Source organism: Capsella rubella, unplaced genomic scaffold (assembly GCF_000375325.1).
Source record: "Capsella rubella cultivar Monte Gargano unplaced genomic scaffold, Caprub1_0 scaffold_7, whole genome shotgun sequence".
NCBI classification, from domain to species: domain Eukaryota; kingdom Viridiplantae; phylum Streptophyta; class Magnoliopsida; order Brassicales; family Brassicaceae; genus Capsella; species Capsella rubella.
The window spans coordinates 6,589,200-6,614,719 of record NW_006238917.1 but is presented as its reverse complement, the minus strand read 5'-3'; the positions used below and the strand labels follow the sequence as shown (position 1 = coordinate 6,614,719).

The following is a 25,520-nucleotide window of genomic DNA, read 5'->3' as shown; positions in this document are numbered from 1 at the left end:
TAAGTGAATATTTTCTTTTCCTCCTTTTCCCCTTGAAGGTTTGTCTATTATTCAATCAAAGTCTGCTCCATTTGATAACACGTTTACTTATAAGTTATAACCCAAGAAAAGTATTTGTAAAGAAAAAATATTGAAAAGTTGTACATGTTCACATATTCCTTCTTCTGGAGTAACAACGTTGAAGCTTCACTTCATCAATAGGAATCGGATCATCCGGGAAATTACATGGCACAACCGTCCCCGGCTGCTTCTCCGGCAACAACTGACACGGCGCCGGAGTCACACCGCTAGTATAACCCGAAACGTCAGTACAGTTCCAAAGCACTTTCTTAGGTTTCTTGGAAAGCGTGATCGTCACGTTTGAGATACAGATCCCAGTAAACTGATCTCCCGATATCCCAGCCAACTGAGCAGGCATCGTTACGTTCTCGGCGACCATGTCTTGGTAGTTGATGTTCTGAATCACCGGTAACGCCTTGGGATCGTAATGCTCATCGGGATGAGAACCGTAGCTTCCTGTCATCCAAAACACATACTTCATCGTCTTCATTGTCATTCCTCTTACATATACATCTTTCACGTATCCTCCTCGTCCTATAGCTGTCTTGATCCTGCACGTTTCCAAATCCGGTTAAACCAAACCGAACCAAACCAAACCGGTTATTCCATGAACAGAGTGGTTACAGACCTGATTCCAGATTCAGAGTCAATGGCGACGATATCTTCAGCTCGAACATCTTCAATTCCGCCGGACATCTCACTGCCGAGAGCGATCACGGCACTATCTGGAGAAATGCATGTGAGCCGTCGGATCAAGAGCTGTTTCGTAGGCATGCCGTATGCGATCCCGTACTGATCCCATCCACTCTTTACGGCGATACAATCGTCGCCGGAGACGATGTAGCAGTCCTCGATCCTCGTGTTGGTACAAGAATCTGATATATAACCGGAACTAATTGATTTTAAGTCAGATTTTAAAATTAAACCGGTTATTGACGGTACGAATTCGTACCTGGGTTGATCCCGTCGGTATTTGGTACCGTGACCGGTGCTAATATCGTCAAACCTTGGATAAATATATTTCTGCATTGAAACAAACCGGTTTTAGTAGGTTAAATTTTAATAACCGAATAGTTAAACCGAGTTTGTTTTATGTACCTGCTGTAGACCGGGTGAATATGCCAAGAAGGAGAATTCAAGAAAGTGAGGTTGGAGATTTGGATACCATCAGAGTGCATGATCTCAATCAAATAAGGTCTTGTGTATTTTAGTTCTCCTCTCTTGAATTTTCCCCACCATGGCTCTCCTTGTCCATCAATGGTCCCATTCTCACCTTTTTACATTAAAAAAATCGCAATTTCGAATTGAAATATAAGTTATCGCTTTCGTTGTAGTTTTTGTTGGGTATTTTTGGTTTTGGTTTGAAAGTACTAACCGGTGATAACCACATCGGTTAAGTTAGAACCGAAAAGTAGACTGATGAATCTTCCACCATCCGTGTCTCTCCCACGCCCGTAAGAAGGCAATGGCTCTATCACTTCATAGTCACTCTCTTCCTATTAGGAGTTAGAACCAACAATTTTTCATAGTTACAAGTCAAACTCTGAATGTTTAACAATATAACATTTGGAATAACTTTAGAAGCTTTTACAAGTAAACTCTTGCAAAAGGGTCATATTTTGGTTTGCCTTTAGGCCTAGGAAATAAAATGAACTATCTTAGGGTAAGGCCAAAAAGTAACATGTGGCTCAGATTTGGAATCGAAAATGGACGAGTGAGATCTTCCAAACAAGTTATGGGTCACACACTCTCAAAAGTTAAAACCGTCCAATATGTGATCCCCACTAACTTCGCCTAGTTTTTGTCTTTGCGTAACCACCACCTTACTCTAAAGTCTAAACCCTCCCTCTAACTTTTAGAGTAACGCATTCTCTAATTAATAGAGGTAGCTTTTAAGTAGAACATACAAATGATGAACAGTCTTCAATCTCAAGAATTGTTTTTTTCCTTTTCAAAGAACCTCAAGCTTTTCAAATCTCACAATTTCAATGTGTGTTAACTTTTTATATACACTATCTATGTATGTACAATTTACTCAATATAAGCATAACTCTTTTCTTTTCTTTTTTTGGTATAATGAACAGAAGCATAGATTGAATGGCCCAACCACATAAGTTTAGAAGCTGGCCAGCAAATGTCACGTGAATGTTTATTTTGTACGTATGAATTGAAACAACACAAAATTAGCAATACCAATTCATCAAATACGTTTGTGGAGTTTTGTGTCACGGGTGTTTCTAATTAGTTAATGTTTTTAATTTTCTAATAGACTAATGGAAAATTTATAATGGACAAAGAAAAGAAAAAAAAAACTTACTTGAGAGGCGAGGATAACAGCATCACGGTGGAGGAAAAGCGTGAAATGGCTAGTGAGGTTAAAGTTTCCGGTGAGCCAACGTCCGGCGGGAACAAACAACAATGAGCCACCGTAGTCTTCGAAACGGCTAAGTTGTGAGACTGCGTCACGAAACGCCTTGGTGTTTGAGGTCACACCGTCTCCTACGGCACCAAACTCGTCCAACGAGGCTGAGTAAGCTCTACAAGATATTGCTGAGTACTCAAACTCTTCTCCACGGCGGTGGCCACGGTGGCGACGATGGCGATGGTTATGTAAATCGGTAGCTCTTAGGTCATGTTCGGCATCGGCGGTTCCAAAGAAGCCACCCTCGTGGCTGATAAGGAGAAGAAGGAGAAGGGAAGCAAAGGTGGAGAGAGAGGTTGTCATGGCGGTTTTTTCTAGGGGAGAAATGAAAATGTTATTTTTTTTGGTATGGAAAGGCTGAGTTTATTTATATAAAGGACAAACATAAATAGTTCGAATTTTTATATCATTAAATTTATATATATATTTTTATATACTTGGAATATTTTAGAGAATGTGTCATTATATTCAGTATCATCAATTTTAGTGGAATTTTTTAGTCTAATATATTTCGATGTTATTACAAAGACTGAATTAATTTTGTATCATCTAAACAAAGATAAATAATTTGCTTAAATACAATGCATTGCCTTACAAGGAAACGTCATTTGAATTGATTGAGCAACGAAATTTGGAAAAATGGAACCACTAACTTCATTTGACTTTCTTTGTAGTAGGATGAGACTTCCCCCAGTTTGAGCAGATGCGTTGAAGACTTTGTTATTCTCTGCTATCTATTAAAGAAGAACAATCAAATATGTTATTCAACAATTGAATGCGTTTGAAGATTTTCAAAAATACCATCTCAATCAAATTTTATTTATTTTCAAAGATGCAATTAGTTAAAAATATATAAAAACCAAATTTACCTTTACAAATTTCAAATATATATAAGAAAACACTAAAACAAAAACTATCTTCACTTCTTTGCCCAAAAAAACTTTAGAGTTTATTATTAATGTAAACTTTAGGTTTTAGCATATGAGTTTCACTTTTTTCCCCCAAAAAAAACTTGAGAGTTTCACATGAAAATGTTATGGTACAATACTTGTATTAATTTTAATAGATACTTTACCTTGATTTACTTTTGAAAAGTGGTCCATCAAATACAGTATTTCGTTAAATTGCTCTGTACTATATATGTTGGCTAAATAAACTAGTCAACTACATTATATTTGGCATGGATTTATAGATTATTATATAAAGTAAAAGACTATACAACTAGAGCAGGGGCTTCTGGTCTCCTTCGACTATATGGTTTACTGAGTCACTCCCACCCACCTACTAATCGGATCTTTATCCTCAATTTCTGCCATCATTATATGTTAAGTTCTGGCAAGTGGCAACTACGAGATGTATATAATCTTTAGATCCATATGTATAAAACAAGAAATACTATGTGATCTATACATAATGCTCTACCTACCTGCTAATGCCACACTTCGAGTATTTTCTAACTTACGAGTAACGACGACACTGCATTCGGTTATTTCTTTACTTTACTAAAAACAAATTGACCTACTATTACTGTTTAGGATTGTGTTTTATTTTTAACTAGGACTACTACTATATTACCTTCTTTTCTTTTTTGTTATTAAACGTGTATTAGTTGTCCATTTCCTTGTCATTATTAATAAAAATTTATAATGGAGCAATAAAATAATATAAAATTAATATCTCACACGGTATTTTATAAAATAATTTTAGAAAAAGAAAAAAAAAACTGTGCACGGCAGACCGAATTAGTACTCAAAATGATCGCATGTCATTGGCATATATAGGCGAATTCAAGATTCTCATTCCACATGCAAACCTTACAAATTAGCCAACCCTTTTTACCTATAATTCAAAAAGAGGTACATGCATTAGTAATATATATATTACCCTAATCGTCCAATGTCGTTTGCCAAACGGTTTTGAAATTATCAGATTACGTACATGCACATGGGTCTATGAGAACATCTGTATCATTGTATGTAATATATATTAAATGAGATCAGTTATTGGTGGTTGAGACTTTTCATCTCTAACGAAAGCTTCCTAGTCAAAATCTCTAACTAATCCCCCTAAGTTACCTATCAAAACTCACAAGTCAAAAAGAACAAGACCAAACCAAAACCTAATAGACTAAACTTAACCTAATCAATCTAAGTTGCTAACAAAATAGACGCCAAACGCGCACACACACATATACACAAACTGATGATAAATAATGTAAACGTTAGAAAAATAATATTGTCAACTGATTAGTTTAATTATGAAAAAACTATAATATTGTCAATTGATTAGATTAATCATATATGCTGGTTCGACTAAATTAATTCGAGTTCATATACACTTATGCCTTAAATATATGACTATTGTCTATAGAATACTGTGTTTACATGTCATATACATATCAACAATGTCTAATCATATACCTAATAACAACCTTCAATCAGAAAGAGGTGATAGCTAGATTGAAGAATCTGATAAATGAGAAAGTGCAATAGTAGAAGTGGGATAAAGAATTGTCTGGAAAGGGACCGTAAACTATACAGATTCATGATGTGTGCTTTTTATGTCGGCTTGCACGCCACGATTACTCAGCCCATCATCCGTGAGCTAGCTTCAGCAATAGCATGAATCCATGAATATCTTCTCCATTTTCTTATAATTTTATTTTATTTTCTACATATCGATTTTGTTTGTAAGTTAACCAATCTTCCATCATATCTGCAACAAGTATAATAGTGTATCTTGATAAGTACAACCAACGGAAATGTCAAATATCACCATGCCTTCATCTTTACTTTTCCATAGTTTATCATTCACGGCTATGCAACTTTCTCGACCTTTTCATCCTTTTAAAGAGAATTTACGTTTTCTTTCTTTTTGTAATTTTTATTTTCCTTATATGGGATATACTTGCATATGTACAAAATAAACTTAGTGGAAACTATATTATATCAATAATAACGGAATAATGTCACATAACTTTTCAGCTAGAGATATAGAATCTTGATTCTTTTTGTGGAAAATTGTATTATTTCGTATTAACGGAAGTGGGGTTGGTAATGTATAATGATAATTGGGAAAAGGGAAATGCACGTCACGGGAAATTTGGAAGCAACCGACCAGCAAGAGCATTTTGATCAATAGTGGTGGAGTGCACGAGAGATAAAGATAAAGAACAATTTTAATAGTACATTTAATAATTCTAGGAAAAAAAATATGAGTTTTCTATATTTAATAATTCCATTATGCAGTCAAAACCTAATTTGCTCGAAACTATATACATATTTAATTCTTCCCTCATACAGTATATAAAGCCTAAGTATGAGTTGCTTATACTAACTTATAGTTTCCACGTTTCTGCACTGCAAAATGTAAACTGACTTTACTGTAAAGGTTTTCTAAATCTAAAATATGAAATATTTTTGCTATAAAATGAAAATATAGAAAATATATATAGTGATTTTACATGGACATGTTTAGTTAAAGGTTCGTCCGATCCAAAAATTGTAATGTTAGGCCACACTGATTCAACAGGCCCATCTATAAATTGATTTTGTTAAATAATTTTCAATTGGAGCCATCAGTTTAGCTAGCCCGTGCAAAATTATATTTGCATTAACTTTTTTGAAGGTAGAAGGCATCAGTAGCCAAGCACACTACTAGTGTACTCCACTACTCCCTCGAATTGCATGATCCACATCACTGAGACAATTAGTCACACTTAGATTATCAACATTACGTCTCATCTGCCTAACCATGTTGGCATGTTGCAGTCAATCTCTTGATGTCCTACAACTTGCCCGATCCGATGGAACATTGGAACTTATTGAAAACTATACTTCTTCACATCAAGTGTTTCTTTTCTATATATGTATACTTTTTTTGTGTGTCAAACAAGAATTTGCATGGTTTTTTTGTTCTATTAATTCAGTTCATGTTTCCCTCCGGCCGTTTTCTAAAATAATATTCAAAAGATTTGAATGGCAACATCAGTTCTTGATTTGCATTCAGATTAATGTAAAAAAAAACAAATATGACATAATATATGGTTTGACTCTTGATTTTAAATATATAGTACAACAATTAGGTGGTTAAAGTGGCTTTAATAAAATTAAAAAAAAAGTGGCTTTAATAAAGAACTAAGTAGGTGTAATTAAGTACATATCTACCTAGAAAATATGTTAATTATTAATAGATTAACTTATTAATAATGTCGTTAATATAATGGTTCACCCATATAGCGAGTCTATAGATGTCCTACTAGTGCCCCTCCTACCCAACTAGTTGTAGTGGACAAAGCTTATACGCCTTTGTACGGTTCCATCATGTTTTCTCAATAATCGTTTTTTATTGTCAATTTTGTGCGAAGGATTTTAGTTGATTTTCTAGATTCCTCTGCAGCCGTCTAACGTTGGGGTAGCGACATACTTAAATATAACTTTTATAAAATGTATTATGTATGTTGATAATTTGATACTTCTCTGGTTTAATATATGATTCTGATTGAAAGTATATAGATAATAGAAGCGTGGGTGAGTGTAGAAGCGAATCCTCTAGTTTTCAGTTAAACAAGTATCCACAATTCCACATCATATATATATATATACATAAATGGAATTTAAACAATAAACCCAAACACAATCATTAAGAAGAAATGATGGTTTAGTACATATATATGTAGAAATTTTTCTTTAGTTATCACTTTTCCGGTCTTCTCTTTTAAAGGTAATCAGAAAACGTCGTTTTTTGGTAATTTATCTTTTAGTAGCCATTTTCTCATTTAGTGTTTTCATTTTGGTTGCATATCACACTCTTCGATTTAACCCCACTATTTACGATATTTTCTCGTCCCTTCACCAAATGATAAAAAAGACTGACATGAAAATTAAATAACTTAATAAAGGTTTGGCCCAACCCACCTGGTTCTGTACTTCTGTCGATTAATATAATCTTCATTTTCATTTTTAGCATATTTTGTGTGTGTATGTGAGTTTTAGTTACAATGGTTCGTATATTATTGGTGTAAGAAATCATCAAAAATCATCTTATATGTGTCACAAACGAATTTAACCGTCTTTTCATTGGTGCATATTTTAAGTTTCTCCAATATTAGTAGATTCAACAAAACTATATATATCTAGTTTTCAGTATTTGTTTTGCCACAGGTGCCATAAAATTTTGTTATTTATATCCCTACTATAGTAAAAGAGAAGTACAAAAGTTTCTTGGGTCGGGTTTTTTTTAAAAATTAACCCGAAATTTTTCAATTGGATCTTACTAAAAATTTAAAGATATTAAATACCAATTTCCATATATATTATTTCGAAATCTACCAAATTAAACCATCAATATCGGTTCTGGAAAGTACATTAATCTTAATTTGTTTAAGGAAAAATACATTAATGTATGATTTTGTATATTGGTTTAACAAATTAACCTAAAAATCAGAAATATAAATTAAATATAAAATATTTATCAAATTATCCATAATATTTCAAAACAAAATGTTCCTTAAATATCTTATATTAATATTTAGATGTATAGTTTTCTCCTATATTAACTATGATCTTCACACCAATTACGGGATAATTCATTTTCAACCATCTTTAATATATTTATTTGGCAATAGTTTCGAATTTATGGCTTGATTACAAAGCTAATCTTTTTTTCAACGCTAACCTAACTCTAAGAAAATATTATCTATATAAATAAGTTTCTGCTACCAGAAAATTGTAACATAAACACAGATTTTACATTTTAACACGATAAGAAATAAGAAATCATTGGCTCTTTATTTGTTTATTCTAGAGATTTGCAATTTTACAAAACTGCATGAAAGGTCCAAGTTAAAATCATGTATTTATGATTATGCGGTGTACCGCGGGTCAATCCGTAAACTTTAAAAATGATTCATAGTATAATATTTATACATGTATATATGTCACATATTGTTCTAAAATTAACAATCCAACTAAAATCAAACAATTTAAATAATTTTGAATATATTCGAAACCAACACAAAAATACAATCTAAAAATGATAGAATTTAATTAATAATCAAAATAAAGTAAAGCAAACACAAATAAATTATCCCGCAACATACAAAAGATTAAAAACCCGGTAATTTTCCCCCGCGCTGTAACGCGGGTCCGAATCTAGTTAGATATTAAATTAGACGTTTTTTCGAATTAAACGTACGTAAAAACCTAACAGTATAGTTCATATAAGAAAAAAATAAACGTTTAAAACCAAACTTCATTGAGCATATGAAATGATCATATGCTGAAAACATGTAGGTTCTGATTGGGTTCATCAACTAAAACTATCCGTAAACTTGCTTAAAAACCTTTTTGTAGGTTGCACTGATCACAAATCTTATGTTAAGTACCATCTTATGAATTATTATAAAATTTGATGCTATTAATTATTACAATATATAAAATACAGCAATATTTTAGGTTTATCAACCGGCCTTGCTAGGTAAATCTAAAACTTGTTCGGGTTTTTTAATTTTAGGATTTTAATGGTAATTTTTAATTTGGAAGATAGAAGAGAATGAGATGTGGTATTTTAATTTACATATTTGTAAATTACTTAAAACAATATAATTGCCCTAATCATCTCTAAAAGCTAATTACAAATATCATTAATTAATTCGATTATTTGAGTATATATGTAATGATACCTCTAATTACAGTATCGTACGTCTAAAATCTCTTTACCGCCTCCTCTATATAAGCATCCCTGTCTTAATTATAATCTATATTTTAGTACTCCACATTGCCTACCAAACCAGTCTGCATAATAAATTAGGGTTTGGTTGACCAATTGGTTCTCAATCGGACAATGAGCCGAGGTGGGAGCTTTGGAGGCGGACAAAGCTCGTTAGGTTATCTTTTTGGATCAGACAATGAGATTCCAAAAACTCCTCAACCGGTAGCCCCAAAGCCTGCACCACCTTATGGCGTAGATTACACCGAGAAGGAAGAAGCTGATCACAAAAAGCAAAAGATCTCTAATAACAACAACAACAACTACCAAAGAGCTCAGGGCCAAAACTCCGACAACTTCGTCACCGTAAGTCTTTCTTCTCTTTCATTAGTTAAACTCTCTCTCTCTCTCTCTCTCTCTCTCTCTCTCTCTCTCTCTCTCTCTCTCTCTCTCTCTCTCTCTCTCTCTCTCTCTCTCTCTCTCTCTCTCTCTCTCTCTCTCTCTCTCTCTCTTTTATTCAGATATTCTAATAATTAAAATTTCAGGATCGTCCAACGACGAAGGTGACATCAGTTCCTGGTGGAGGCTCATCTCTTGGATACTTGTTCGGAGATAAGTAAAGTTATAAGCCGTGAAGTTATAAAACTAGGGTTTGTATATCTTACTCTAGTAATCGGCTTTTACAATATGTGTATACCGTAATATGCATATAGAGATCTCTATCTTGATCTCTACATACATTAGTAAATTATTGTCCTAATTTACAAATGTGTGTTGTGAGTTTGTTGTTAATTTCTTTTTACTTGTGAAATAATGAGTTTCTAGTCGATATAAACAGCAATATATAAATATGTTTGACACTGGACTCTCCTTGAGCTTGCATTTAATTTTGGTCATCGAGGTCATGAAGTTTCTTCTTTTGCACATAATTTTTCTTTATATATATATATATATACAATCCCAACCTAGACATAGTAAATGAGGCTTTGACCTCTTAATAGATCACATTGACTGTCAAAAATAGTATGTTATGCATAAATTTTGATGCCGTTGAGTTTTATAAACAGAATTTTTTGAAATAAACTTGTTTAGATTTTGATGCAATATATGGACTCTGTACCAGTTTGAGAATATGTATAATATATGGGGCAAATAAGAATTGATGAAAAGATGAGAGGCTATTCTGTAAAATTGTGTAACTAAACCAAGAGTCTCGGACCTTCTCAAACCTTCCTCTGCCATTACTTGCCATTGAAATTATCCAACTAAAACAAAATCTGTGGATGAGTCTTCACTGAAAAAGCAAAGCTCTTGCAAAAGGACAACTTGAGACACTCACTTGATTTTGCTCAGTTTTTGAAATCTGGTAACTATCATCATCCATCCTAGTCTTCTTTTACGTTGATCTCTATGAGACTATGACAATTTCTGTTTTCTATTTTTCTGAGTGCAAATTTATCATTGATAGTGTTTTCAAGTTTCCTCTGTTTTTTATTGGATTACTAATTAAGAAAATTTACTTCAGTTGTACAATTTTTCATTCTACTCTTATTTTGTTTGATGATCTTAATTCATATTGCAAAACCAATCGAGTTCTTGATCACAACATATTTGGTAATTTCAGCTTCTTGTTATTTAAGCATAATCATTGATTTCTGATAGTTTTTCATATGTTTCAGAGATTTGAAACGTTACTCTGCAACACTACGAGCTTTTTTTCTGTCTATTCGCTCAAATAGATTAAGCTATAGAGAGAGACAAACCTAGATCCTAACCTCATGCGACGTGTTCCTACTCTTGTAGACAAGCTCAAACCAATCTTCCCGGTCTCAGGATCAAAAGGTAAACTCTTTTATCTAACTCTTTCACCATTTTCGTATGGTTTTAGTTTATCATGAGGAAGAAAACGAAAAGAGTGACTCTGTTTAATGAAGAAGCAGGTAAAGTGGTAAGAACCGTTGTACCCAAGAAACCTGTGAACGGGAACAATAGTGAAAGCGAAACGATGAAGAAGATGGAGGAAACGGTAGAGCCTATGGTTGCCTTCAGTAGACCACCACCTTATTCTCCAATTGTTGGTCCACTGCTCATGTATTCCCTTCTTCAATCATGGTCTAGCCACGATGAAGATGGCTAGTTACATGCATCTACCAAAGGTTTCGTGTTAAGAACCTCTTAAATCTTATCTGATAGGATAATAACTGAGTCTTTAGCATAAACCCTTGTGAGATGTTTAGTAGAGACATTGTGAAGTTTGGTGCTGTTTTAACAAAAATCACTGTCTTTTTTTTTTTTTCTGGAAGCATCATGCATGTGTGCTTTGTGAATTATATAGTAATCATGTGAATTTTGTACTAATGTAGTTTATATGGGTCTAGTAAATAACTGATATGTTTCCACCACTCACTTGTAGTTTTCTCCACCAAGATATGAACACTGAAGATCAAAATTACATTGTGTGTATGCATTATCTTTTGTAATCAATCTTGTCGGATATCACTGATAAGATAATCACTGAGCGTAGTAGAGGCGGTCCAATCCGGTTTATACAAGCAAACACATAAATACGACCACTTATCTTGTTCTGTTTTGTCTTGTTAGCATGTGCTATAGCTGCAAAGCATTCATGAACCAAAGCCAGTGTCTCTTTGACCACTCTACATAACTTCAGGTTTACTGCTTTACACTACAGAGTTGGAAAGAAATGACAAATACTGAAAGTTCGGTAATGAGCTTTATTTAGTGTTTCAAGAGCTATAAATGGGCTTTGTCAAATTAAGATCCATCAACACATTAACCTATAAGTGTACAGTGGAAAGAAAAAATATAGAGAAAGCAATGATTTCTAATTCTATGGAACAGTTTTATAAAACCAAATAATGTAAAGTGGGGCAATAGAATATGATATCTCTGCGTGCAATGGCCCTAATGCTGGGACCAAAGATCTCAAAATATAATAATTAGAGAATATAGAGCAGGTGGTAGTATATGCAGCTTTTTGATTATATTAATTCATAATTCTGTTTTAGGATTAACCAAATTAAGAAGAGGACAAAAACAGTGTATTAATCAAGAATCCAAAGGAGAATGTAATGCAATATATTTAATGATCAGGGGCAAATCCTTCTCATTTATCTTCTATAGTTGATGATACTTCTTAGTTGTTAAACTTAAAACAAAAACATTGAGTCCAATCGTTTTCTTAGGAACTTTGTATTTTAGTTGGCTATATGGAAGAAGCTTGATATTGGCATTCGTTTCCTAATCAATCCTATTCATTCCGGAGCTACTAGCAAAAAACATACCTAATACATCTATAACCACTTTTTACAAACGTCAAACACCAAAACAGTAGCTAGTGGTTACAATTATCAGTCACCTTCTCCGACGACAACAAACTAATCATTGCTCTATATTCATATTTGTCCATTGCTTTTATCTTTTCATCCAATCAAGTTTTCTTTTTGCAATTTCTAACCATAGTAAATGTTTACATATATATATATATATATATATATATATATATACTTGACTAAATCTTTTTTTTTAGTATAAGTAACTATATACACATAAGTTGACTTTGTACAATACATCCAAATCGAAAATCTATAAAAATATTAATGTTTGACCATAAAATAAGATAATACATGCATTACTAAAGATACATATATATATGGACATTTATATATTCAGTATTCTTAATATAAATCTAGATTTTCAAAGTTCAAATGGTCAATCTATAAACCCATTATTTATTTCCTAAAAAAAGAAAAGAAAAGAACCAAATCTAGGTTGAATACAGAAACACGTGGAGAGACTCCAATCTAACAGTATTTATTTTGCAGATTACGTATACTTCTCATAAACATTGAACAATAAACACAGTAAGTAGCACAAATGAGTGATGATGATGAAGAGCCAATGTAATTAGTTTAGCCTCTGATTTGTAGCACTGACTGTTTAACCTTTGCCGAGAAACGAGCCTATGAAACTGCTTTTAGCTTTAGCTTTTTGAGTTTTAGGACAGAAAATGACACGTAGATAGTTCTTAGTGGCCCACGTGGAGGACAAGGAAGAGTAGGACCCATAACACATTCATGCTTCATGGATCCGACCGCGCTTTATCTTACAAATTAAAAAAAAAAGAACACAAACCTTTTTAGTTTTATATGCTTACACTATAAAAACATGAAATAAATAGATTATGATAATTTAATTATATATTTCAACAAGCAATAAATTTCATTTTGAAAAAAATAAATTAAAATTAAAATAAAGACAACAACCACATTGTGTTTACTTTGCAATAATATTTTTATTCACCTTTTTTTGTTTTTTTTTTTGTTTTTTTTAATATTTTTCTAGTGGGAGAGCATTGCGTTCTCTCTCACCTTTTATCTGTCTTCCATCTCTCTCTCTCTCGCTTCCCCATCACAGAGAAGCTCAACAAAAAAAAAAATTAGAAAAAGATAAAAGCTTTGTCTTTGCCTTTATTTTCTCGAGTTTTCCCTCGATTTCTCTGGAGGCATCAACAGTCTCATTCTCATTGATCTTTCCTTTTTTTCGTTGCAAGAAAGATCCATTTTTTTCGGTTCGTTCTCTTCTGGGTTTCGAATCAAGAACACTCACTCACTGTTCCCCTTCTTTTTTTCTCCCTTGAATTTTCAGACATATGAAATAACTAGGGATTTGTTTTGTTTATACAGATTTTGGATCTTTTTCTTCTGTAATTTGGGTGTGTGGGTGACAAAATTTTTGGATGAAAGGTAACCAGAAAGATTCGTCGGAGAAACCAATATGGGATCGAAGCTCATCGAGTGCTTCCATACCCGGAATGTGGTCTTTAACCCGACCCGGTCCAAAACTTATGGTTTGGCTTATCTGTTTCATTGTCTTCACTTACATTATCTACATGCTTAAGCTCGTCTCCACCTCACGCTCCTGCGACGATTCCACTCCTTTCAACACCGTCTCTGCTCTCTCCACCAACGTTTCCTCCAACGCCTCTTCTTTACCTTTACCCTCCTCCTCTTCCGTAGCTTCACGACGGCGCGAATGGGAGGAGAAAGAAGACACGGAGGTTGATGAGCCGACGGATCTTAACCACGTTGTGTTCGGGATCGCTGCCTCGTCTAAGCTATGGAAACAGAGGAAAGAGTATATCAAGATCTGGTATAAACCAAAACACATGCGTGGCTACGTTTGGTTGGATAAAGAGGTGAAGAAGAGCCTTAGTGATGATGATATTGGTGCTGATGACGACGAAAAGCTTCTTCCTCCGATTAAAATCTCCGCCGGAACTGCGTCGTTTCCGTACACTAACAAGCAAGGACAACGCTCGGCGTTACGGATCTCGAGGATTGTGTCTGAAATGCTGCGTTTAGGTCCCAAGAATGTGAGGTGGTTCGTGATGGGTGATGATGATACGGTGTTTGTCACGGATAATCTGATAAGGGTGCTGAGGAAGTACGACCATGAGCAGATGTATTACATTGGGAGCTTGTCGGAATCTCATTTACAGAACATTTTTTTCTCGTATGGGATGGCTTATGGTGGAGGTGGGTTTGCTATTAGCTATCCATTGGCTAAGGCTTTGAGTAAGATGCAAGATCGGTGTATACAGAGGTATCCTGCATTGTATGGTTCAGATGATCGCATGCAAGCTTGTATGGCTGAACTTGGTGTTCCACTCACTAAAGAACTTGGCTTTCACCAGGTAAAGAACTCGGCTAGTGTTGGATTCTTACCAATTGGTTAAAATTTTGTTATACATTCATTGATTTAAGCAAAAAAAGGTAGTTCTAAGGATGGAATTAGAGATTCTTGAGGAGTCAATGAAGTGGGAATTGGTGATGATGTTGAGTCTAGAACATAAATTTGATTGGCTTGTTTAAGCAATTTTGATGATTGAGTGGCAACCTTGGTGTTCATTAAATGAGTTTTTGACATGGGTATTGATAGTGCTGATCTTATACTAGGTGGGTTTCAATCAATTAAGTTGACTGCTTTGGAAAAAGGAATCTAACTCAACAAAGTTTATGACTTTTTAGAGTTTTGTTACTAGTTTTAGGAGGTATGGCTTTAATACCAAAGTTACGAAGTTTGAAGCTTTTAGAATAAGCTTTCAATGTCTTAATGTTCTTCTACGAAGACGAATCTCAAGCTGGTTGATAGTTACAGTTCCGTTTCTTGGTTCTGTCTTTTTATTTTCTTTTGTTTGGATGCAAAATTTTTCCGTGGTTTGGTACCGACAAAGCGGCGCGTGAGTAGGCTCACTGTCCGTTCAATTTACTTAAGTTAGATTGCTTATTGTAATGAGTGGGACCCGCCTTTCTGTTTTTACACTTGATGACCTGTTCTTCTCATTATCCCTACGCGCACATTTGGTGAGTGTAACCAACGCTACGTTTAACATTTTGTGTTTTGTCTTTGCGTTTTAGTATGACGTTTACGGGAACCTCTTCGGCCTCCTTGCTGCACATCCAGTAACACCATTCGTCTCAATGCATCACCTGGACGTGGTGGAACCGATTTTCCCGAACACGACACGGGTTCGAGCTCTAAAGAAGTTAAAAGAACCTATGAAGCTCGACTCGGCAGGGCTTCTACAGCAGTCAATATGCTATGATAAGCACAAGAGCTGGACTGTCTCGGTATCGTGGGGATACGCGGTTCAAATCTTCCGCGGGATATTCTCTCCCCGGGAAATGGAAATGCCTTCTAGAACCTTTTTGAATTGGTACAAACGGGCGGATTACACTGCTTATGCATTCAACACCAGGCCGGTTAGTCGTAACCCGTGCCAAAAGCCGTTTGTGTTTTACATGTCGAGCACGAAATTCGACAAGCAGCTGAACACGACGGTTAGTGAATACACGATACACCGCGTTTCGCATCCGTCTTGTAGGTGGAAGATGACTAATCCAGCTGAGATTAATACCATTGTCGTCTACAAGAAACCAGACCCTCATCTATGGGAAAGGGTAAGTAACACATAATGTCATTTTAGGATATGATTTAAAACGTAAGTAAATCGTTATATGAAGTAATGGTTCTTGTGTTTTGTTTGTACAGTCACCTAGGAGGAACTGTTGCAGAGTGTTACAAACAAAGAGGAATAATACCTTATGGATCAATGTTGGTGTATGTAGAGCAGGTGAAGTTACTGAACTTAAGTAATTTTTTTATAAATACTATAGTTTTTGTATTAATTTTGGTTTTTTTGAAAGGGAAGAAAAATTAGAGTTTTTAGGCTGCTTTTTTAGCCCTCGTAATTTCTTGCCACGTTATTTAAATTTTTATTCTTTGAGATCCATCCCATTCATCCAAGTTCTTCCCTCAGTACATGATTCATAAAAAGTGCAATATTTTCTCATATACAATTCATCAATCTATTACTTGCACCTCTATGTTAACTGAATATACAGTTCGCAAATTGTTTTGCTCTCAACTTTCGAAAAAGAGATATTCAAAAGGAAATGAAAAATTCATCAAATCTCTTAGTCCAAGAGGGACGTTTCAGAAAATAACGACAACGGGTGAAGTCAAATCTCATACAAACAATGACCTCAAAACAATCAGCGAACGTTCAACGCTTGACCCATAACCAGAAAGTGAATATACATCAACGATGTGAAAGTGAATCAAGAAAAGATATAGAAATGAAACTTTCCAAGTCAGGAGAGAAACCAGGCAGAGAGTTATTACTTTGGGTAAGTGGGAGGAGGAGGATAAGCCGCAGGAGGGTATTGAGAATAAGCTGGACGAGGGTTTTGGGGATATCCCATAGGTGGATAACCTTGTGGAGGGTGTTGAGGATAACCAGAAGGTGGATAACCTTGTTGTGGAGGGTAACCGACTGTGGGTGGGATGGCTTGATCAAACCGGGACATTTGTTGAGGCGGAGGCACTGCCATTGGCTGTGGGCCGAACTTACCGTCTCTCTTGTCCATTTCCACTTTATGTTGTGTCTACAGAAGTAGTTATAAGATTTTATTCAGGAGCCTGTAAGTAAGGTTTAAGTAAGGGTGACATGGAAATGGGTGATCATCATTCTTACCTGCATACATGCGCAAACCCTGTGGATGAAGCAAAAAAAGCGAGGGTTAAAATCAGGTGTTAATTAAAGTCTTTTAAGAATGAAATAACAGATGGGGGAGATTCTTACGTGCAGTACACCATGTCAGCTAAACAAGAGAGCAACTGAGAAGCTTCTGAAAGCTCATCAATACCGACTATACATGCAACTATGGAGAATATGCAAGCCACTTGGCTCAGGCAAACCATGAAACCCTACACAGCCAAGAGAACATAGATTAAGACACTCATTTTTCGTGTTTCATAATCTTTTATTTGTTTCCATTCTAGTTGCTTGTGTGCATCAAAAACAACCGGCATGATTTGGGTAACAAGGATACACTTACAATGATGCAGTTGTCACATTGTGTTGTCTGAATTTGGAACTCATCTTGAAGAAGAAAACGAGTCGAGGCCACAGACGTTCCAAAGCAGCAAAAGACCTGCAATTTGTTTTGCTAATTAGAACACTCGAAACTTGGCAACAGTTCATAGGGTTGTAGTCATGTGTAGGCATAACTGAGCTTGTATGAAAAAAGTTCCAAAAGAAACATTCAATGCTGAAATTCATTTAAATACAATATATTGCAAAATCAAGATCTTTACCTCAGTAGCAAGACAAAGTTGAGGACATTTGGTTTCTCCACACCTGCCGCTACAAGGCATGTAACCCGCACAGCAAATGTACCTGTGAGACACAATAAGCAGATCTTCTAAAACTTAAAAGATCAAACTGGAATTGATCTCTGTGAAAGGCTATTGAATGTGTAAAATACCTTGACATATCATTATAAAGAGCACGCTTGCGAAGCAAATATGATGCACAAGGGGCACTGCAAGGAGAAAAAAAACAATGGACCAAAAGACATACAAATCATACAATGTCAAAGTCCTGTTACACATTCTCTAGTAGTACCAAGCTCAAAGATGAGCAAATACATTATCTGTGAAAAAAATTCAGATCACTCCATAAACCAAAGCTGATCTAACAATGTAATTCGAAGTCAAATCTTGGTCAATTCAAAACATATCAAAGATCATATTCAAATTCCAAATACAGAAAGAGAGAGGAAGCAACAAAAACAATCTCAGATCAATCGGAGCTTACCACCACAATGCGAAGCAGCAATCTGCAAACAACAACACAGAAATGGCTCGGATCAACACCCCAAACTAATCAAACACAAATTTTCAAAAGAGAGCGAGAGTGAGAAATTACAGGGAGTATCGTTCTGGATACTGTGAGAGAGATCGGTATGCCAAACGTTACGGAAGTTCTTACGGAGCTCCATCTTCTCCATATCGTACTTGGGCGCCATTTTCTCACGGATCTGATGTTTTCGACGACGAAGTGAGGTCAAGCGAGAGAGGGAGAGAAGCGATAAGGATCAGAGTCTCGCAAAAAGTCTTTGAGAATCTGATCAAATCACATCTAACTTTTTATCTGGCAGACGTGTTTCTGACTTCATACCCCCTCTCAAAACCCGTCAACTTGAAGAAATACAAAAATATCAAAAAACGTTTCTTCTTCTTCTTCACCCTGGATGGCAACTGGCGTTGACTAGTCGTCTAGTCGAACTTACGAGGCAACTTCGAGAAATGTAAATACTATGAGGATCAAACTGTAATTATTTCTAATTTTATACCACCTTTTACTTTCATATTAATTACCAAAAGTCTAAGACCTTTCAAAATTACCAAAAGGCCCATTGAACGAAAGTGAGAAATTTTGCGTTCTTCGTCTCTCTCTATCTGTCACTCATCGTCCCGGAGGAGGAGAAGTGTGGAGGTTGAAGAAGAAGGGAGAAATGAGCGGCCATGATTCTAAATACTTTTCGACTACGAAGAAGGGAGAGATCCCTGAGCTTAAGGAAGAGCTTAATTCACAGTACAAGGTTCTTCTTCTCCGTCTAATTTCATTTATGGATCTGTGATCCGCCATTTCTTACGACTTTGATCTCCTCTCGATCATCGTGTTTAATTTTTTCGTAATTCTTTTCCTGGTAGATCTGTATGATTCCGGATTTGAACTGATCGGTAAATTTTTTGGTGGCTAATTAATTTGGAAAGAGTGATGATGGGAATGTGTTCAAATGGCTGATTTGAAAAATAGCTAGAAATGGAATACATTTCTGAGAAATGGCTAATGCGGGGATGTGTGCAATCTCGTAGACACTATTTTGAAGTTTAGATTGGTGGTAGATCATAAGTTTTTGAATTGGGATGGATGCATTGGGTGGAAGATCAGTGATCGTTTATTAAAACCTCAGCTTCTTCTTCCAAGTTTAATGTCTTTGGACTACATGAATCTACTTAATTTAGTAGATTTTTTCAACTTTCCCAGTTATGCCTACTTGAAAAGATATAGACAGTTCTTCTTTGAGTAGATGGTTACAATTGATTTGATTTTGATTGCTACACGTTAACATATGGAAACACAAGTCTTTTTGATGTTGCCTGACCTCAGTTGTGAACTGTTTAATCTTCAAGTATGAAATTTTCAGTATAATATCTAGCACAATGTTACATTCTTATAAGATGACAATGGTACTGATTCATGATTATTTTATTTTGTTTAGCTTCAGTTAAATAACCTCTCTTTTCTTTATTATGTACCTAGGATAAGAGGAAAGATGCTGTTAAGAAGGTTATTGCCGCGATGACGGTTGGAAAGGATGTTTCATCGCTTTTCACTGATGTAGTCAATTGCATGCAAACGGAGAATCTGGAATTGAAGAAGCTTGTTTACTTGTATCTGATCAACTATGCAAAAAGCCAGCCAGATCTTGCTATCCTCGCTGTAAATACTTTTGTAAAGGTAACACTTAAGCTACTTTTATATAGCTTACCCAGACAAAAATACCTAACATATTGCGAGTTTCTTGATTTTTCGCTGTATTTGGAAGACGAAAAACTAACAAAGGAACTCGTCATTATAAAACTCTCGCTTTTTATTTGCCAGGATTCACAAGACCCAAATCCATTGATCCGGGCTTTGGCTGTGCGAACAATGGGCTGTATTCGTGTTGATAAGATCACAGAATATTTGTGTGATCCTCTTCAGAAATGCCTAAAGGTTGGGTTTTCTTATGTTACCTTGTCACTGCAACCTCGTAGCAAAACATTTATGTCCATCAAGAACTTTCTAACCTTGAAAAATGACATATTTCTGTATTTCCTGGGCTTCTGTAATTTTCAGGATGATGATCCGTATGTCCGTAAGACAGCAGCTATTTGTGTTGCTAAACTGTTTGACATAAATGCTGAATTAGTTGAGGATAGGGGGTTCCTTGAAGCCTTAAAGGATTTAATATCAGATAATAATCCAATGGTTGTAGCAAATGCTGTAGCAGCCCTTGCAGAGATACAAGAGAATAGTACTAGTCCCATATTTGAAATCAATAGTACCACCCTCACAAAGCTCCTTACAGCTTTAAACGAATGTACTGAGTAAGTGGTTCCTAAATTCCGTATCCTACTTTCACTCGGATTGTGTCTGATTGACTGATTTTAGTCAGATCATCATTAGGTTTTGTTTTGGGAGAACGTTCAGGCTGGCCTAAATATTCAGAGTAGGATAATCTGTTGAGTTTCGGGATTACTTCTTGTGTTAAAGCATCAGTTTATCTATGCTTTTGTACTGTGTATCTATTGAAAATTGTGCCAGTTTAGGATGTATTTTGTTGTTATTGGAGTTGAAGGTTTTCTGTGTAGATATAAGGGTCATGGTTTACAACTTTAGGGAAAGGGATCTATAGGAATTGTTGTGGGTTCTTAGCCTATTTCGGACCAAAAACGACTAATTTTTCCTTGCTTGATAGATATTTTTATATATATATAATTTTCATTTTTAATAATACTGTCTCTGTTCTTCACAGATGGGGTCAAGTTTTTATATTAGATGCTTTGTCGAGGTATAAAGCATCTGATCCTCGTGAAGCTGAAAATATTGTTGAGAGAGTCACTCCAAGGTTGCAACATGCCAATTGTGCTGTTGTGCTTTCAGCTGTTAAGGTAATACTTGAAAAAAGAATATCTCCCTGGAATGTCATCTGTTCGCAAAATTGTTTGTGAAGTGTCAACTATATTCCCTTACATGGTTTTCTAATTCTACTACTCTTCTGTTCATTTTCTCTGCGAGCTTTCCAGATGATTCTTCAGCAGATGGAGCTTATAACTAGTACAGATGTGATTCGTAATCTTTGCAAGAAGATGGCGCCTCCCCTAGTGACATTGCTTTCTGCAGAACCTGAGATACAGTATGTTGCGCTTCGTAACATTAACCTTATTGTCCAAAAGAGACCCACTATTCTTGCCCATGAAATCAAGGTAGCTTGATCCTGTCTTGTAGACTCTGGGAATAAGCAATTGATATATTTGTATACTTATTGATAATGCTTCATGATTTTCTTGTAGGTATTCTTCTGCAAGTATAATGATCCAATTTATGTCAAGATGGAGAAGTTAGAAATTATGATAAAACTTGCTTCTGACAGAAACATAGACCAGGTAATCCTTACTCTCATCTGCTGTTTGTTCAAGTTATTTTGTTTTGGTGCAAGTCATGATTGTTTCTGGACCATGCCAATGTAGGTTCTTCTGGAGTTCAAAGAATATGCGACGGAAGTAGACGTTGATTTTGTTCGGAAGGCTGTTCGTGCAATTGGCCGATGTGCCATCAAACTAGAAAGAGCAGCTGAACGGTGCATCAGTGTATTACTTGAGCTGATCAAGATCAAAGTAAACTATGTTGTTCAGGAGGCCATTATAGTCATCAAAGATATCTTTAGAAGATATCCAAACACGTAAGTTGATTTATTTCTATTTTCTTTCGTGTGGTTTCTTAAAGTGCTGTAGTGCCCTTTAATCTTGGTTATGTCATTCAAAATAACGTACAGGTATGAGTCCATAATTGCAACACTCTGTGAGAGTCTAGACACATTGGATGAACCAGAAGCTAAGGTAATAAAATGTGTCGTTTGCATAGTGTAAAATAGCTGGAAGCTTCCCCATCCAAAATAAATCTTAAATCAGTGAAACTTGTACTCTTGCTTTTGCTGGCATCTTGAAAGGCATCTATGATTTGGATCATTGGTGAATATGCTGAAAGGATCGACAATGCGGATGAACTTCTTGAAAGCTTCTTGGAGAATTTCCCTGAGGAACCAGCACAGGTCCAGCTGCAGCTTCTTACAGCTACAGTCAAACTTTTTCTGAAGAAGCCAACTGAAGGCCCACAACAAATGATTCAGGTCTGCCATGACCATTATGAAGAACACCTTTTGCACTCCTAATCGATTAAAGTGCATGTGTATGATGAATGGCCTGGCTTTTGCCATATTTCAATTTTTCAGGTTGTCTTGAATAATGCTACTGTTGAGACAGATAATCCTGATCTCAGGGATCGTGCATACATCTACTGGCGTCTTCTATCTACTGATCCCGAGGTATGTTTCCTTGATATGTTATACTACTCAACGAGTTCAAGCACATTGGAAAATGAGCAACAATCATCAGTGCTCTTCTTTTGGCTAGGCGGCCAAGGATGTGGTTTTAGCTGAAAAGCCTGTGATTACTGACGACTCAAACCAACTTGAGCCGTCACTCCTGGATGAGCTGCTTACAAATATTTCCACCTTGTCCTCTGTGTATCACAAGCCGCCAGAGGCTTTTGTAACCCGCTTGAAAACCACAGTTCAGAAAACAGAAGATGAGGACTATGTAGAAGGGAGCGAAACAGGATATTCTGAGACATCTGGTAATCCGGTTGATGGTGCAGCCTCCCCTCCAGCCACCGTAGGCTATGTTCCAAAGCAAGTGGCTGCCCCAGCTCCTGTGCCTGATCTGCTAGGTGACCTAATGGGGTCAGATAATGCTGCAATTGTCCCTGTAGATGATCCCACAGCTCCGTCAGGGTGAGTTTGGCGTAACTGGTGAAAATATTATATTACATTAGAAGTCTTTTAGAGAGACTGGTTTTCTTCAATCATATATATTTGGATTACCTTTTCACAATTGAAACTTATTGGATCATTTGATGTGCAGTCGTCCATTGCCTGTTGTCCTGCCAGCTTCAAAAGGTCAAGGCTTGCAGATTAGCGCTCAATTAACACGACAAGATGGCCAAGTATTCTACAGTATGCTCCTTGAGAACAACTCGCAGTCAGTTCTTGATGGCTTCATGATTCAGTTCAACAAAAACTCATTCGGCCTTGCAGCTGTTGGACCTCTTCAGGTACAAGTAATTGTATATGCTACACATCCATGCCTATTATCCTGGATTGCTGAAACTGATGTCCAGGTTTTTTACTATTATAGGTTCCGCCTCTGCAACCCGGAGCATCTGCCAGGACAATGTTGCCAATGGCATTATCCCAGAACATGTCTGCTGGGCCAACCAGCTCGATTTTGCAAGTTGCCGTCAAAAACAACCAGCAGCCTGTCTGGTACTTCGAGGATAAGATTGTACTTCATGCTCTTTTCTCAGAAGATGGTAGGATGGAACGCGGAACCTTCCTCGAGGTAAAAGACAATAATACTTACTATATGATTAAGAGTTCATTAGAAATGCCTTGAGTAAAAGTTGGAAAGGTCTAATGGTATTAGGATTGTCTGAGTAATTAGTGACAGGTTTTGTGCCTTAAGAAGCCTGGGAGACTTAGGGTGCTCTAGATCTTAAAATAGGATATGATTTCATTGATTTAAGTTGCTAGATTCATTAATAGTTGAAGGAATTGATCCACTTCTGATCATAAAAAAATATATCACAAGCCTTAAAAACCAGTTCCTCTGAGTTATAAAAACATTTGTTATTTTTTTATATTAGACATGGAGATCATTACCGGATTCAAACGAGGTCCAAAAGGAATTCCCCGGGATAACCATCACGAGCGTTGAGTCAACACTTGACATGCTCGCAGCATCAAACATGTTCTTCATAGCAAAGCGTAAGAACGGAAACCAAGACGTGCTGTATCTTTCAGCCAAAGTCCCGAGAGGCATACCATTCTTGATCGAACTAACAGCCATGGTGGGTCATCCTGGTCTGAAATGTGCGGTGAAGACACCAACACCGGAGATCGCTCCTCTCTTCTTTGAAGCCGTCGAAATCCTCTTCAAGGCTTGAGATTTTGATTTTACAACACTGTCAAAAAAAAAAGGTAACCAAAATTATTCCCCTTTACTTCTTTTTTAGTGTATGTAGTAAGTGATTTGTATGTTTCGAACTTTTGTAACACCCCACTCGTTTTTTTTCGTTTCTCGAAAGAGCTTTGATTTTGATTGTTGCGTATATGCCCAAAAAGGAGGTTTCGATCTGATTAAATAGTGTGATGATGACTTGATTAATATCAGGAAATGCTATTTAGTGTTTTTTGTGACCGACATGAAATCAAAAAGGTCTCTCGTAAAGGAGGGAAGAGATTCGTACACGTAAACTAATAACTATTTAGTATATGAAAATTTTGGTATTTTCTTAACAACAAGATATAGACGTAGATGGATAAATGGGCCCGTAATGCGACGTAGCAATATCCTAATACCAATCAATGATCAATGATTCTCTTTGTAACATGAGGTTACAAATTATAGCTTCGTTGAAACTTAACTAATCTTCTTGTAAATTACTGATTGATTAAACAATTTTAAATTTGAGGAAGTAGTAGTAGCGTGAGATTGAAGAAATGCCACCGAGTTTATAAGGTTGAGTCAAGTGCTAATAAGCCAGCTTTAGTAACGTATCAAAAGTTAGGCTAATCTCATCTCTAATACACTAGTGTTTTTAGCTGTTTTTTGGTTGTAGTTTATTATATTAACTAGATTCGGACCCGCGCTACAGCACGGGGGAAAATTACTGGGTTTGTAATCCTTTGTACGTTGCGGAATAATTTATTTGTGTTTGCTTTACTTTATTTTGATTATTAATTAAATTCTATCATTTTTATATTGTACTTTTTGTGTTGGTTTCGAATATGTTCAAAATTATTTAAATTGTATGATTTTAGTTGGATTGTTAATTTTAGAACAATATGTGACATATATACATGTATAAATATTATACTATGAATCATTTTTAAAGTTTAGGGATTGACCCGCGGTACACCGCATAATCATAAATACATGATTTTAACTTGCACCTTTCATGCAGTTTTGTAAAATTGCAAATCTCTAGAATAAACAAATAAAGAGCCAATGATTTCTTATTTCTTATCGTGTTAAAATGTAAAATCTGTGTTTATGTTACAATTTTCTGGTA

The 25,520-nt window shown here is 35.7% G+C and overlaps 6 protein-coding genes across 6 annotated transcripts; 4 read left to right on the top strand and 2 right to left on the bottom strand.

Moving 5' to 3' along the window:
* On the bottom strand, positions 1-2,816 carry LOC17878987 (probable polygalacturonase). The gene is made up of 6 exons (XM_006283541.2): positions 2,378-2,816; positions 1,436-1,556; positions 1,159-1,333; positions 1,013-1,083; positions 689-935; positions 1-611 (listed from the first exon to the last, which is right to left on the bottom strand). Exons 1-6 carry the CDS (start codon positions 2,783-2,785, stop codon positions 149-151), a joined length of 1,485 nt encoding a protein of 494 aa, XP_006283603.1. The 5' UTR covers positions 2,786-2,816; the 3' UTR covers positions 1-148.
* A 6,458-nt stretch (positions 2,817-9,274) lies between these two features.
* LOC17879313 (protein SPIRAL1-like 5) lies at positions 9,275-10,055 on the top strand. The gene is made up of 2 exons (XM_006284766.2): positions 9,275-9,556; positions 9,736-10,055. The coding sequence occupies exons 1-2, from the start codon at positions 9,326-9,328 to the stop codon at positions 9,808-9,810; spliced, it is 306 nt and encodes a 101-aa protein (XP_006284828.1). The 5' UTR covers positions 9,275-9,325; the 3' UTR covers positions 9,811-10,055.
* A 101-nt stretch (positions 10,056-10,156) lies between these two features.
* Positions 10,157-11,610, top strand: LOC17879412. Its single transcript, XM_023779521.1, has 3 exons — positions 10,157-10,556; positions 10,870-11,032; positions 11,131-11,610. The coding sequence occupies exons 2-3, from the start codon at positions 10,969-10,971 to the stop codon at positions 11,325-11,327; spliced, it is 261 nt and encodes an 86-aa protein (XP_023635289.1). The 5' UTR covers positions 10,157-10,556; positions 10,870-10,968; the 3' UTR covers positions 11,328-11,610.
* Positions 11,611-13,596: 1,986 nt separating this feature from the next.
* On the top strand, positions 13,597-16,499 carry LOC17878789. The gene is made up of 4 exons (XM_023778780.1): positions 13,597-13,781; positions 13,897-14,906; positions 15,631-16,173; positions 16,265-16,499. The coding sequence occupies exons 2-4, from the start codon at positions 13,950-13,952 to the stop codon at positions 16,367-16,369; spliced, it is 1,605 nt and encodes a 534-aa protein (XP_023634548.1). The 5' UTR covers positions 13,597-13,781; positions 13,897-13,949; the 3' UTR covers positions 16,370-16,499.
* A 156-nt stretch (positions 16,500-16,655) lies between these two features.
* LOC17880083 lies at positions 16,656-18,784 on the bottom strand. The gene is made up of 8 exons (XM_006284324.2): positions 18,486-18,784; positions 18,375-18,396; positions 18,043-18,099; positions 17,873-17,954; positions 17,614-17,709; positions 17,358-17,482; positions 17,250-17,268; positions 16,656-17,160 (listed from the first exon to the last, which is right to left on the bottom strand). The coding sequence occupies exons 1-8, from the start codon at positions 18,583-18,585 to the stop codon at positions 16,894-16,896; spliced, it is 768 nt and encodes a 255-aa protein (XP_006284386.1). The 5' UTR covers positions 18,586-18,784; the 3' UTR covers positions 16,656-16,893.
* Positions 18,785-19,003: 219 nt separating this feature from the next.
* Positions 19,004-24,645, top strand: LOC17880247 (beta-adaptin-like protein C). Its single transcript, XM_006282495.2, has 15 exons — positions 19,004-19,161; positions 19,887-20,084; positions 20,229-20,342; positions 20,466-20,716; positions 21,145-21,280; positions 21,416-21,595; positions 21,683-21,775; positions 21,860-22,071; positions 22,165-22,228; positions 22,339-22,518; positions 22,621-22,713; positions 22,802-23,181; positions 23,312-23,501; positions 23,585-23,788; positions 24,093-24,645. Exons 1-15 carry the CDS (start codon positions 19,075-19,077, stop codon positions 24,390-24,392), a joined length of 2,682 nt encoding a protein of 893 aa, XP_006282557.1. The 5' UTR covers positions 19,004-19,074; the 3' UTR covers positions 24,393-24,645.
* The last annotated feature ends 875 nt before the right edge of the window (positions 24,646-25,520 follow it).